At 46.2% G+C, this 14,511-nt stretch overlaps 1 protein-coding gene across 2 annotated transcripts in view; it reads right to left on the bottom strand.

Moving 5' to 3' along the window:
* CA12 (carbonic anhydrase 12) overlaps positions 1-9,713 on the bottom strand; it is a 61,752-nt gene extending 52,039 nt beyond the window's left edge. For both annotated transcript variants that reach the window (XM_060095258.1, XM_060095259.1), the window contains exons 1-2: positions 9,629-9,713; positions 2,244-2,264 (exon numbers count right to left, since the gene is read on the bottom strand). In XM_060095258.1, coding sequence (XP_059951241.1) covers positions 2,244-2,264; positions 9,629-9,713 — 106 coding nt within the window. The remainder of the gene's footprint in view (positions 1-2,243; positions 2,265-9,628) is intronic.
* Between the last annotated feature and the right edge of the window lie 4,798 nt (positions 9,714-14,511).

The raw sequence follows: 14,511 nt of genomic DNA, 5'->3' as shown, positions 1-14,511 counted from the left end.
TATTAATGAAATATATTCACCTTAGAGAAGTCTATACAACACTCTCAATATAATAGAATACTGTTGACACAATGCAATCATTATAACTTTAACAACATGTTACCAAAAGATGGACATACATGAAGCTTTTATTTGTGGTAGTGAGGGAAATAACATTCAACTCCAAAAAATAATGATGAGATACACAGGCGTCAAATTGCCTCCTCATATTAAGAAAACGTGTAGACACAAAACTATTATTATTTTTGAGAGAAGTAAAACTCTATTCCAAGAAAACAATGTATCTTGATAATAATAGTCATAGTCTACTTTTATTGGGTGCTTACTGTAGAACAAGTATCAATACTATGCCAGCCCATCTCACATGGATCTCACCATTCGATCCTCACAGTAACCCTGTGGTTGGTGCCATTAGTAGAAAGTCTAATATAGGCCTTTAGAACAGCAACAGTGCCTTCCTGTTGCACGATGTTAGTGTTTGGGGGGGAAAAAAAGGCCTGCTGTGTCTCATGTTTTTCTCTCTGTATTTTGGGATAATTTAAAGTATTAGCTAAATATTGTTGGAAAAAAATTTTTTAGTATTTTGTTTTATTTTGCATTTTTTGGTAAGGCAAGCACAGGATAAACATTCAAACTTTACAGACAGTGAAAAGTAACTCTTTCCTCCCATAGCTGACCCCTAGTCTCTCAGTGCTCCTTTCCAGGGGCCATTACTGTTTCAGTTTCTCCTGAATCCTTCTAGAAAAATTCTGTGCAAACACAAAGTTACATTGTACACACATGGTGCCACATATACACACTATATCTGGCTTTTTTCATTTAACAACATAGCTTGGAGATGGGAGATGGGCCAGCATCCTTACTTATAGACCTGCTGCAGTCTTTTAATACATGACCCAACCTATCTTTCTGACCTTAGAGTCCATCCCTCCCCTGTAACGACTTCTCTACATGTTTTCCCTCAAATGCCGTCTTGCTCTTTCTTGCCTCCATTCATGTGATACCATCATCAACTTGGCCAATAGCACTTCCTTCCCATCGTAATGAATCCTCCATCCTCCAAGGTCCGGTTGAAAGCCCTCTTCCTCCAGGAAGCCTTCCTTAACCATCTAGCCCTAGGCTCTCATCTTCCTCTGAACCATCAGAGCACTGAATCGTTTACTTGTTATCTGCTATTATTACCTATTATATTCTGCTTGGCATTGTGAGCTTTAAGTAATTCCCATCTACAGACCACAGCCTATGCTTCTAATTACCCACCCACTTAGCAACGTGCCTTGCCCATAATAAGTACGTAAGGGATGTTAGTAGCAGTGGAGCCATGCGATGCTAGAGCCAAGGAGACCTTGGCCTGGAGGTAGCTGGTTGATTAGCTCAGGGACTTTTCTCTGCCTCTTGGGCTAACAAACATCCAAAGGCTAACTAGCAAATCCAAGTCAGATCTTTCTCTGGATTCTGCTTCCTCTGTAGTAATCAACTTCTCTGCCTGTCACCACCCCTCCTGGGCCAGTGAGGCCAGTTCCACCCTCCTGCTCCCCATAACAATCTCTCTTGCACATCCCTCGTCACTCAGTCCCAAACAAGTCATTATTAACATTCCTGCGCTTGCCAGTGGACCCTAGAGCTTGACCCCCATCCCCACTCCAGCTGATGACCAAATTTCCCATTCATTGCAATACATGAGCTAAGCCGATTTCAAGCTGCTTATCTCGAAACCTTTCTGCACACTTGATGTCCCTGTCTCTCCATTTAAGACAAGCATTCCTCTTTCACTAAGGACTGACCATCACTGCTAGATCCACTGCTTGCTTACAAACACGGCAACGAGAAGTTAATTCTAGACACACTAGCAGCTTAAGTTCTCGGGCCTGAGCCTAACTTTCAGAAAGGAGCCCTTTATTCTTTGTTTACTGTAGAATAAATGTCCTACAGAGGAGAAGGGCGCTCTCCTGTCTAGGGCCCTTGCAGTCTGAAGGTAACCTGGGCATCCTCACCTGGGTGGTTTGCAGGAATCTGAAAGCCTTACACTGTGACTCGCAGTTCAAATGCACAAAGCAGGCTCAGCTCCTTGGAGAAAGAGCTGTCTGAGACCTGTGTGGGGCAAGTCTTTAGAGAGGACGTTGTGCCCTCTTTTAACTGCTCTCCCCAACCCCCCCCCCCAATAACCTCTACAGATCAAGAAGTTTCTGACTTTCTCATTAAATAGTCATCTCCTCAAAAAAGTATTTAAGATCTCTACTTACCTATATAGGTCCACTTGGATTCTGCAAAGAAGAAAAAAAAAAAAAGCAAGTAAGTACAACTGAGCTTGAACAAGTTAGAGAAAACATGACAGATTTTATTTTTAAATGGGTGAAATTAAAAGGAGGTGGATGCCCAGAACTTCTAACTTTTTCAACATGGAGAAAAAGGAATCCTTATGCACTGCTGGTGGGAATGTAACTTGGTGCAGCCACTATGGAAAACAGTATTGATCTATAGGTTGCTCAAAAAAATTAAGAACAGAACTGCCATATGATCCAGCAATTCCACTCCTGGATTTTTATCCAAAGAAAACAAAAACACTAATTAGGGGCTTCCCTGGTGGCGCAGTGGTTGGGAGTCCGCCTGCCGATGCAGGGGACACCGGTTCGTGCCCTGGTCTGGGAAGATCCCACATGCCGCGGAGCGGCTGGGCCCGTGAGCCATGGCCGCTGAGCCTGCGCATCCGGGGCCTGTGCTCCGCAACGGGAGAGGCCACAACAGTGAGAGGCCCCACGTACCGCAAAAAAAAAAAAAAAAAAAGAGAGAGAGTCCTAAGAGTTCACATCAGAAGGAAAAATTTTTTTTCTATTTAATTTTGTACCTATATGAGATGATGGGTGTTAACTAAACTTATTGTGATAATCATTTCATGATATATGTAAGTCACATCATTATACCGTACATATTAAATTTATACAGTGCTGTGTGTCAAGTATATCTCAATGAAACTGTAAGAAAAAAAATTTTTAATTAGAAAAAAAAAAACTTTTTCAGAGTCTGTGTCAGAACAACTGCTTCTGAGAGCAACTGTGCTCCCAGGGGAGACAAAGCACAAGGCAGTGATTCTGTGCAGGGGCCAAAGGGTTAGGGAAGGGGCTTCTTGATCAGAAGCCTCCCATATATCTTAGAGAAGCCAAATTTCATCACCTGAATGGGTAATAAAGTCGCGAGGCTCAAAACTCAAAAACCACCAAAAGGTACACAGTGAAAGCGATTCCTGCCACCCGAACTCCCTGCTTCATTAGTAGTCAGTTTCACCAGCTGATGGGAACGTTTGCACAGTGTGACTGCACACACAGGTCTCTGTAGTTTGTCCCCCCCGCCTTTTTGCACACAAATGTTGACATACGGGAAACCCGGTTTTGCATCTTGCTGTTTCCCACTTAACAACACAGCCTGGAGAAGAGTTCACCTCAGTACATAAAGAGGAGACAACTAATCCCCAAAGGAAAGTTTTTCTTTGAGGAAGCTGCCACCCTCATCTGAGTTAGAATTCCAGGGGCAGTGGCAATGTGGAGGAGAGGTCCTGCCAGGAATATAACGAAAGTCACCTATCACTTCCCACTCCACACCCTTCACTCATAGAAGTCCTTTGTGCTGACAGCAAAACATAGTTTTAAAAAGTTACTGCATAGTACACCTGAAACTAACACAACATTGTTTAATCAACTATGCTCCAATATAAAATAAAATTTTTTTTAAAAGTCATTGCATAGATAACCAACAAGGACCTACTGTATAGCGCAGGGAACTATCTTGTAATAACCTATAAGGGAAAAGAATCTGAAAAAGAATATAGAGATATATGTATAACTGAATCACTTTGCTGTACACCTGAAACTGACAATATTGTACATTAAATATACTTCAGTTTTTAAAAAGTCGTTGCAGAGCTGTGCTCTCATTACCCTGCTGGCACACCTCCCTCTTCATCTCCAGGAGGAGCCCGAGACCCCAAACTGAGACTCAGGGTGTCTCGGGACACATCACAATGAGGGGACTGTTCAACTCCTATGTCCCTCTCTCCCAGCTTCTCCCAGTGCCTCTGAGATTCTCGGCCCACCAGGGTACTGATGCAAGAGGAAGACTCACATCTCCTTTCTCTCTTGGGAATGATTTGCAGTAAAACTTACTTGACCAACCATCTGGTAGTCACTTATCACAACTGGGCATTTTCTACTCAAGCCAATGGTGGTTTTGAAAAGCAAAAAGAGGATTTTGTTTGTTTTTTCTTTGTAAGCTGGTTTAATGTCCTATTTTTTTGTTGTTCTGTTTCAATTCTTTGCCTCAGTCTTTTTAATTTTCAAATTCAATTGGCAGTTTTTTCAAATTACACTTGTAATGGTTTAAAGAGTCAGATGGTTCTATAAGGCTTTTAATAAAAATATTGGTCCCCTGACACTCCCTAGTCACTTTCCTGCTCCCTATGGCAACCACTGTGAATTCTTTTAAAATGATTCTTTTGGCATTATCTCATCTCTATAAAACATGCCCATGTTGTGCCTTCATGATTTGCTTTGGTTTAGGCATTATTTGTTGACATCCCACTTTGGAAGAGAGGGATTGAGGGCTCTTTCACATACCTGCAACCCGACACCTCGTTTTATAGGTGAGAAAATGAAAGTCTACAAGGAGAAGCGGAAGATCAGTGCCTGCTAAGAAGCGTATCTCCACATTTCCCATCACTTCCCACGAACTTAGAGAATCTTCGAGTCTCCTTCCCAATGTTTGGGGTAGAGGGGGGAGTCCAGACCCCTTAGAGTATTTGATCAGTACTATGGACCTTTCCTCATTAAAAATGCCCACTAACACAACATTGTAAAGCAACCATACGCCAATAAAAATTAATTTTAAAAATGCCCATAAGCTTGGACACAGAAAATTTCGTGTACAGTTAACTTCAGGAGATCCATAGAACCATGTTAGGTGTTTTTTTTATTCATTTTGTTCTTTTTAATGTAAGCTTCTTTGCCATAAACATCTTCGCTGCTGCATAATTAATTGGCATTAAGACAATTTTTCTGTGAAAGATCAAATAACTAGTTGACAGTTTTGGTTTGACAGTTTGGTTTCCACTGGTTGAAACGCATTAGCATTTCTTCCAGTTAGTAATGTTATTGATGGCTTTATCTAGCTGACCGATGACAATCATTTGCCCCAAGAGTTGGTTTCTTATTTTGAAACACACTACACTGGAGGAGAAAGAGGCCGAGGGCCTCGAAGGTGCGGAGTTGAGCCAACATTTCCCACAGAACTTTGAAACATCTGTCACTAGAGATGTGACAAGATGCCAAGAATACACCACAGGGTAGAGGCTTTCACAGTGCAACACAAAGCTCAGGTACAAACATGCACCCTTGTGTTTGGAAACTGATACCTCTCTTAATGAAGGAAGAAATGTTAGCGAGAACGAAAAAGTGCACTGCCTAACGAGGAGATGAATCAACAAACCAAGGAAAAAAAAAAGAAAGAAAAAGGTATAAAATACTATGAATGAAAGACTTGGAAGACAAATACTTAGGTACAACCCACAAAATAAAATCAGTTATTTGCACAGTATTGCCATGAATCTACACACATTTTAAATGTATTCAAATATTTTGTATTTTGCAATAAAGTCTTTTAAATTGTTATTTATTTCTTATGCTTCACTATGTCCTTTTATAAAAAAAATTTTATTGGAGTCTAGTTGATTTACAGTGTGTTAGTTTCAGGTGTACAGCAAAGTGAATCAGTTATACATACATATATGCACTCTTTTTTAGATTCTTTTCCATATAGGTCATTACAGAGTATTGAGTAGAGTTCCCTGTGCTATACAGCAGGTCCATATTAGTTATCTATTTTATATATAGTAGTGTGTATTATGTTAATCCCAATCTTCCAATTTATCCCTCCCCTCTCCTTTCCCCCCAGTAACCGTAAGTTTTTCTACATCTGTGACTCTGTTTCTGTTCATTATGTCCCTCTTGATATCCCTCTTTTACTTTTTATTATTTTATTTTCTACAGCAAAATTGCCTTATGGGTCAATTAGTTATGCAGCGAAAGTGCTTGCAGCAAAGATGCTTACAGGCGAAGAAAGTACACAGGGCCCCACAGACCTCCCGAAACTTGTTATGGACCGGATGGGAGTTAATAGTCCCCAAATTAACCTCCTCTGAATTAGCAATTGGATGAAGACATCCAGAACTGTGGGGAACCCAAACTTGTATGTGACCCCCAAGTTTACTGCTAGCCTTTTACTGAAACAGTAGTGAAAAAGAACAAAACAGCTTGGCTTTGGAAACAAGCTACAGAAGACTTTGAACCTCTTTTCTGAACATTTTCCCTCAGCGTTCTGTTTGAGGGCTTCCATTAAAATAGAGTCATGGATTTCAGAGGCAAAGGAAGCCAGGTGATTGCCACTTAGCCAGGCAGAGCACTTGGAGGCCCAGGTTGTAAAATCTCACAAAGAACGGGGAAGTTTGTCCTCACTGCTTCTCTGAGAGACAGAGTCCACTCAGTGATCCTGGAGGCCACGAGGAAAAACATCTGCTACCTCTGAGCAGTCCTGCCTTGGCCAGAAATTTTCATTGCACCTGCACCAAAATCAAATCATGGCCTTAATAACCTACATCTTCTGCTACTTTCCCCAAAGCTTGCTAAGCTGTGGTTTCCATGTTGTTGCAGCTCTCATCCTCAGATGAGGTATCAGCATAATACTCTGGTAAGCTCAGGGCCCAGTGTGATCGAGTGCATCAGGGACTGTAAGGGCTCAGATGGTGACACAGGACTGGGGAGTTCTTAAAAAGCAGCAGCATCAGAGCAATCTTTCCTGCCCTCCTTTCTCTGAGCGAACTGCTTGGCCCTCAGGACTTGGTGCTTTGGGTATAAAGGGCCGTGCCTGGAGGGGCTCAGAAGCTGGAGTCTGGGGAGGAGAAGCACGGTAAAATGAAGGAGAGGGTGGGCTGAGTCAGGGTTTCTCATTGGATGAAGGTCAGGGCCCAGCCTGGTTCATTCAGTTCAGCCAGAACTGAAGGCAGGAAGATTTTATAAAGGAAGTGTGCCCCTTTGCTTTTTGGAAATGTCCCCTCCTGGTTTCCCACCTTTAGCTTTAGGGGCAAGGGTCTTCACAGAATTAAACTGACCCCACAGGCAGGCCAGGCAAAGGCCCCTGCGGTTACACCTCAGTAGCTTCCTGAGAGCACTGTTCCCTTTCCAAGAAGGTCATCTGTTCTATCCGGAGCCTTGGGAGGCCCAGCTGGATGCCTGTTAGATCCTGCAGACCCAGCTTATACTGGGCAAGGAGAATGTCCTGGGTGCCTTCGGAGGAAATGATGTTTACAAAGATTCGGGTCAGGGGTTCAGGGCCCTGCCTGCTTCCTGTCCTGGGTGCTAGAACCCACATCCATGCAGCCCAAGGCTGCCCAGCTCTCCACACCAGGCTCAGGCAAAGCAGGCTCTGCAGAGTTCATTGAAATGTTCCCCTACAGCAACTGAGAATTCCTAGGTTATGTCTGGAAGATGCAAGGCTTCGCCTTATTATGCCCCTTCCCTCCCTAACCCTGATGTTCCCCAGTGCCAACAGCTGGGAGTTTAAGTGCCCCAGGCGGAGGGCGGACCACACTCTCACCCTGTTGCCCAGCCTAACCCCACTCCACCCTGCAACCTTGGGTTTAATACTGACACTTTACACCTCAGTGAGTTTTGCTTTGACCTTGTCCCTGGAGGCAATTAAAAAGCCAAGAAACCTGCCTGAGGCATAACAGAATAAAAGCTGTGTTCTTAGAATCAAGGGGTAAGCAGGCTGCCTCCTCAGTGTGGGGTGAAAGTAGATTTTTTACTGAAAACTTTCCCCAGCCCAACTGGGAGAAGGGGGAAGGGAGAAGAGTAAGGGGGAGAGGAGGGTATGGAAGGTCAGAGGGGCAGAGGGGGGAGGACGAGCTGCCCCCAGAGTGAGGGGGGTGACAGGCTTTCAGGAAAGAGGGCCAGTAAAGGGCTTCTCTCTCGTCCTGGAGCAGCTTGGAGCTCTTTCAGGTCAGTCAAACTTTGGGTCTCAGGGCAGCTTTCTTCAGAGGGGAATCTGTGTCAAAGTTTGCAGTTTTATACATTAATTTCACTTCTTTGTAACTACTTGCTTCCACCCACCTCTGCCCCACCAGATGAGGAAGATGCTACTCAGCATTTCATGCCAGCTAGTGGACTCGAACTGAATTCAGAAGAATGGCAAAGCTGCTGACAGCCAGGCTCCCCCTGCCTCCCCTTGCCTTGCCCCATGGGCAGCGTGACCTCTGAGGGGAGGGGGCTCCAGCTTTCATGCCACTGAGCAGGACCAATTTCCCACTGCCACCACCCAGCCAGGGAGGATGGATTGTCAGCCATTCTAGTCACTTTGGGCCCTTCTATAAGTGTTTCAGCCAAGCCTGGGTCCAGGAATGGTCACACCTACAAATGTCCGTACAACTTGGCACAAACTGTCAAGGGCAGGAGCCACCATCTGTTACTTGGGAAGTTTCCGTAAGTCACCATCTACTCCCCGAGAAAAGCGCTCACCCAGCTGTGGAGAGGCAGGCAAAAGCCCTGACCTTGACTGCTCTCTGCAACTCACTGCCCAGACCTGAGCCTACAGATGAGGCCCCTCCATCTCCTTCTGCTACTGGCTGGGCACCACCAGCCTCCAGCCCTTCAGGGTTCAAAGCCCTAATTACACTCAGAAATAAGCTGTGTATGCTCGTCTGAGGGCACGTACACACACACACGCGTACCAGAAGTAGAGCCCTTCTGGAGAAAAATAATGATTAAGGATGGGATGCATCATTCCTTTGACTTGGAGGTGAAACAGTGGTAAAGAGCCTCTCCTCCAAAGAAAAGCACCCACCACTGAGCAAACCCTCCCTGGTAAAGAGGCTGCTCAGAACACCCCGGTCACTCCACCATGTGCACGTGGATGGAGGCACAATACTTGAAATCCCGGTTCTGTTTCTCCTCCCCGGTTAGCAAATTCCCAAGCCACCTCTTCAGAGCTGGGGGTGCTCTGAGAACACACAAACATTTTTTTTTATTAGTTTCTGCTTTATAACAAAGTGAATCAGTTATACATATACATCTGTTCCCATATCCCTTCCCTCTTGCGTCTCCCTCCCTCCCACCCTCCCTATCCCACCCCTCTAGGTAGTCACAAAGCACCGAGCTGATCTCCCTGTGCTATGCGGCTGCTTCCCACTAGCTATCTACCTTACGTTTGGTAGTGTATATATGTACATGCCTCTCGCGCGCGCTTTGTCACAGCTTACCCTTCCCCCTCCCCATATCCTCAAGTCCATTCTCAAGTAGGTCTGTGTCTTTATTCCTGTTTTACCCCTAGGTTCTTCATGACATTTTTTCTTAAATTCCATATATACAAACATATTTTAATGCGAAGACGACGTGTGCCCTGGCAACCGGAGCTGATCCTGCATTCCACAGGAAAACGAAGCATCCTTTGTAAAAATGTGCTATTTTGAGACCATGCAGGTCCTTCCCCGCTCCCCCCAAATGATTTTTATCCTTAACGAGCCCCGTGGAAATCCTTCTGCCCAGGTGTGGCTGAGCGCTCGGGATTGTTAGGAAAGAAGAAACTTTACCGTTGAGTGGGGTTGGGTTAGAAAGCTGTTCCTTTAAGACCATGAGTAGGAGGACGGCAGCCGCGTGCAGGCTGCGGAGGGGCATCGTCGGGCGGCTGCTCCGGGCAGGAGGCGGGCGCGAGCTGCCGGCAGCTGGGCTCCTTCTCTTTCTCTGCCTCCGGGCGCTGGGACCGGCGGGGCTTGCACCGGGACCTCGTGCGCGCAGCCGGGGCGCCAGGGCGAGCACGTCTGTTCTTTGGGCTCCTGGCTCCCCGCGGGCTGCTTTTATGGAAGACTCAGTCCTAAACACATGATGTCACCGGGTGGAGGGTGGCGGGAGAACGCCCTGCCTACGGGAGGTCTGGCGCCCCAGTTCCAAGGTGAGTTGTAACCCTGACTTCAGCAGCTCTCCGCGGGACAGTGGCTCGGGCGCTCCCCGGAGCGGGGGCTGACCTGGGAACCCACTTCTCCGTGGGAGCCGCGGGCAGGCGTGGGAGAGATCCGCCTGCCTTGGCCCCGTCGGGAGGGGGTGCGTCTAGGGACTCGCTTCAGTGGCCACGCCCTTGGTCTGTCATTGCCCTTGCTGAGAAGCCCCCTTAGTACAATGCCATCTGAGCAGGAGCCTCCTCTGGGCCCCAATCGTGTGCCTGCCTGGACTGGGCACACTTTAGGGACTGGACGACACAGGTGGGGTTTGGCGAGGGCTGCATTCGAATTACGAATTTCTGTGGACGGTACAGTGGGTCCTGATAATGTCTTACCTTTGAAATTTAGACGCCAAGAAATTAACAGGTAAATAGCACAGTGGGGATACACTGTGAAATAGAAGTAGATATACAGATAAATAGACTAAATAAATAAACAGCTTTACTAAGCAATTAGACTTTCCTCTCATAACAGGTGAGTAGGCAAGGCTCATACTAGCTCATAATATCAATAGTTCTTTAGGAAGCCGGGAGCGGGGCGTCCCTTCTCTGGGGTAGCGGTAAAAGAAAGGGACTTATTTATTGAGGACCTATTCAGTGTAAGGCTCTGTTCCAGGCGTTTTGCATCTTGGCTTAGATCGGTATCTGAGTTCTGTTTTCAGTGCAGATTATCATCACCTGTTGCTCGTTTCTGCCCACTTTCCTCACGTATCCGTATTCTTTTTTTTTTTTTTTTTTTTTTTTTTTTTTGCGGTACGCGGGCCTCTCACTGCTGTGGCCCCTCCCGCGGCGGAGCACAGGCTCCGGACGCGCAGGCTCAGCGGCCATGGCTCACGGGCCCAGCCGCTCCGTGGCGTGTGGGATCTTCCCGGACCGGGGCACGAACCCGTGTCCCCTGCATCGACAGGCGGACTCTCAACAACTGCGCCACCAGGGAAGCCCCGTATTCTTTTAAGTATGTGCATACATCTAGTCATATACTTGCGGTTCTGATCCTCTTCGTATTTAGTCCATGTTCAGTTGTTAAGTCAAAGGTCTTACTAACTTGCTGCCCCCAATGCTCCCTAAATCTTCCTGCTGCTGTTCCTGCCGCATGCTGTTCCCACCACTACCCTTGTCATTTGTGCTTCTGACTTCCCTGGGTCCTGCGAACGTGTCTGCCCTGCTCCCCACGCTGGGCTCTGTCTCCTTCCTGCTCTGTGACCCTGCCTATTCTCTTGGCTCCCTGCTGCCTACAGATATTGCTCAGACCACATGGTCTGCTGAAGGGTGCCCACTCCCAGCCCTGGTAGATGACCTTTGGTTTTGTTACCTGGACCATCCTGCCTTCTTCTCTTGGCCACAGCGGCCTGACCAGCCCACACCTCTCTGGTCTCTGCTGACCCTCAGCCTAAGTGGACTCTCAGGCTGGCCTCAGTGACCAGAGAAGCTGCTTGTCTGTGGTAGTTTTGGAGGGATAGAGCAGCTTGTCTGCTGAAAGCCTCCAGGAAGCACATGCCACCCACGTTTCAAGGGGTGCTACTGTTCTGTCCTGATCCTCTTAGCTGTCGTTTGGGTTAATAAAGGGCTTTGAAGTCTTCTTAAGGAAGTAGTTACAAAGACAATCTTGTTACAGGCACTTTCACAAGATGGTAGACTTAAGGATGACCTTTTCTGCCTGTAACTCTTGATCAAGAGCCACACCTGCGGGTGATGAGTGAGCATTTCACTGTGGTTCTTGAAACATTCACGTCTCTGATTTGTCATCCAGGTCTTTAGAAGATGAAATGTACTAGAGGAACACAGAGGTTGGGGAGGAGCCACTGCAGGTTCAGAAATGCACACCATGGAGGTGAAATCACTCACCCCACATTTCATCACTGGTTCAAGGGAAACTGGGTTGGGCACACACATTTTGTTACTCCCACTCTGTTCTGTCTGGCTAAACAGTAAGTCCAATTTCTCCTTGAGCATGAACCTCTAAGCGTTCCCCAGTGATTCCCCAGAGACAGAGAAGTCTAAAAATGGGGTGGATTTAATAGAATTTTGTAAACTGGGTTTGATGGAGAGAAAGGAGAGGGTTGGGTTGTTTACTGCATAACTAGATCAAAGACCCGGTTAATTAGTGAAGAATGGATAGCAATTAAAAGAGAATTGAGAATGTAAATGGAGACCCAATTGTCCTAAGTGCTTTAAGTTGTTTTCTTCTAGTTTTATTGAGATATGATGGATAACATAGCACTGTATAAGTTTAAGGTGTACAGCATAATGATTTGACTTACACACGTCATGAAATGATTTCCACAGTAAGTTCAGTGAACATCCATTATCTGGTATACATACAAAATAAAAGAAAAAGAAGAAATTGGTTTTTCCTCGTGATGAGAACTCTTAAGATTTGCTACAGCAACTTTCCTGTGTAACGTCCAGCAGTGTTAATCATATTTATCACGTTGTACGTTACATCCCTAGTACTTATTTGTCTTATAACTGAAAGTTTGTACCTTTTGACTGCCTGCATCCAATTCCCCCACTGCCCTCACCTCTGATAACCAGAAATTTGATCTTTTTCTGTGAGTTTGTCTGTTTGAAGTATAACTGACCTACAAGAGTGATTTTTTTTTTTAATCCTAGGGTATCAGAGGGGGAAAAAATCACACAGAAATGAATGGAATGACCAAACTTCTAAAACATTGAAGCTGAATATCAAGCCTCCCTGCCCCACTCCCCAGCACAGCACAGACCTAACCAGCTTAAGGCCCCAACTCTGGGAACCCTCTCTGCCAGAGGCTTCCTGAGGCCTGTGTAACTGAACATGTTTGGATTTGCCTTACCATCAGCAGATGAGGCTGTTGTCAGCTAATAAATAGCTCATTACTCAATGGATTAAGGTAGAAAGTGGACCTTCAGCACTCAAAAGATGGCACCAGGCCAACAAATGACACGCCCAGATGGAAGGCCCCAGGGAGGAGAGCTTCTCTAAAATGTTGCCATCTGGATCAACAGGAGGGTGAGGCTGATGAGTCAAAGGACAGAGGAGTGTGGAGGAAAGGAACAGCGGATTTGGTGTCAGGAGGTCTAGACTGAAGTGCCTGCCCCACCACTTACTGGATGGCCTTGACAGTGATGCAACCTCTCTGAACTTCAGTATCCTCGTCGTCTCTAAAGTGCAGATTGTCATCCCAGCCGCTGGGGCATTGAGAGAATTGATATATGGCTGGAACGGGATAAGGTGGGTGGAAACTTTTCATTCATTCATTCACCCTCTATGTGCCAGGAACTGTGCCAGGCATAGTCCTTGCTCTTGGAGAGTGTGTAAACATAAAACAAATAATCTCATAAATAACCGTGTAATTATGATTGTTATAAGCTTGATGGAAGGTTGATGTATAACCAGAAGGGGCCCACTCTGTCCTGGGTCTGTGAGGGAAGACATCATCAGTGTAAGGATTAGATTTTATGACTTCCTAAAACCTTTGAAATGCACACCTAATACCAGGCTCTTCTTTCTCAAAGCTGGTGCCATCTGGCAGTATTCGCCCTTTACACAAGCTAATCGTCAGCCTTTCAGGCATAAGGGTTAGAATATAAGGGAAATACCTTCCTTGCACAGGTTCACGAGGCTTGAGTAGCAGAGACTGAATTGTCAACTAGATAATTCTCTATCTCCAAGGCCCAGGCAAGCTCTTTCCATGGCCGCCCTAACACATGCCTCAAACGGGGACGTTGTGTTTCCGGAGCCCTCTGAAATGTGGATTCTCCAGTTTTCTAGATGCTGTGATTGTTCTTGTAGTTCCGGGGCACAGTGTACCACTTCTGGTAATCACATAATGCTCCACATGGGACATGGCTGTGTCCTTCTCCCAGAGCGCCATGGGGAGGGGTGCTGAGGGCCCCCGCACTCCGCTCACTGCGCAGAGCATCTGCCCAAATGGGATACGAAGAACCTGACACCACAGAGCTTTGATTTGATATGTTCTCCAGCAAAGGAGAATATGAGCCCAACCACGGAGTTCTTTGTTATATTAATGAGCTCTGCTTTGACCGGTGTGGGGTGGAGGGTGGTGTATGGAGGGAAGGTGAGGGAGAGGGAGGGAAGAAGGAAGGAAAAGACCAAGGGGTTTCCTTTGCCTGGGCGGTGACTGAGGGAACCGCTAGGCCAAGACGTGCATGGACCCCTTGATCCCCGTGTGAATGTCTAGGTCTTTGAAAAAATACAGTCACTTTTGTCTCTTTCTTCACATCTGCTTCTTCACTTCTGCAGGTGTGGCTTAGAGTCATAACCTCTGTGTGAACCCTAGCTACTGTGCTCAATTTCAGGCAGGATCAGGTGGAGGGCAATGTGACCCACAGGAAAGAAGGCCAGACTTGTGGCTCTGCCAGGAGCCAGCTCTGGGCCCTTAGCAAGTCTCTGGCCTGGTGTATGCCTCAGTTTTCTGATCTGTACGTTGAAATAAGAATGTCTAACCCCACCCGGGGTTGTGAGTGTAGGATGAGACC

Source organism: Mesoplodon densirostris, chromosome 4 (assembly GCF_025265405.1).
Source record: "Mesoplodon densirostris isolate mMesDen1 chromosome 4, mMesDen1 primary haplotype, whole genome shotgun sequence".
NCBI classification, from domain to species: Eukaryota; Metazoa; Chordata; class Mammalia; order Artiodactyla; family Ziphiidae; genus Mesoplodon; species Mesoplodon densirostris.
The sequence above is the reverse complement of the archived record's forward strand: the minus strand, read 5'-3'. Positions and strand labels throughout refer to the sequence as shown.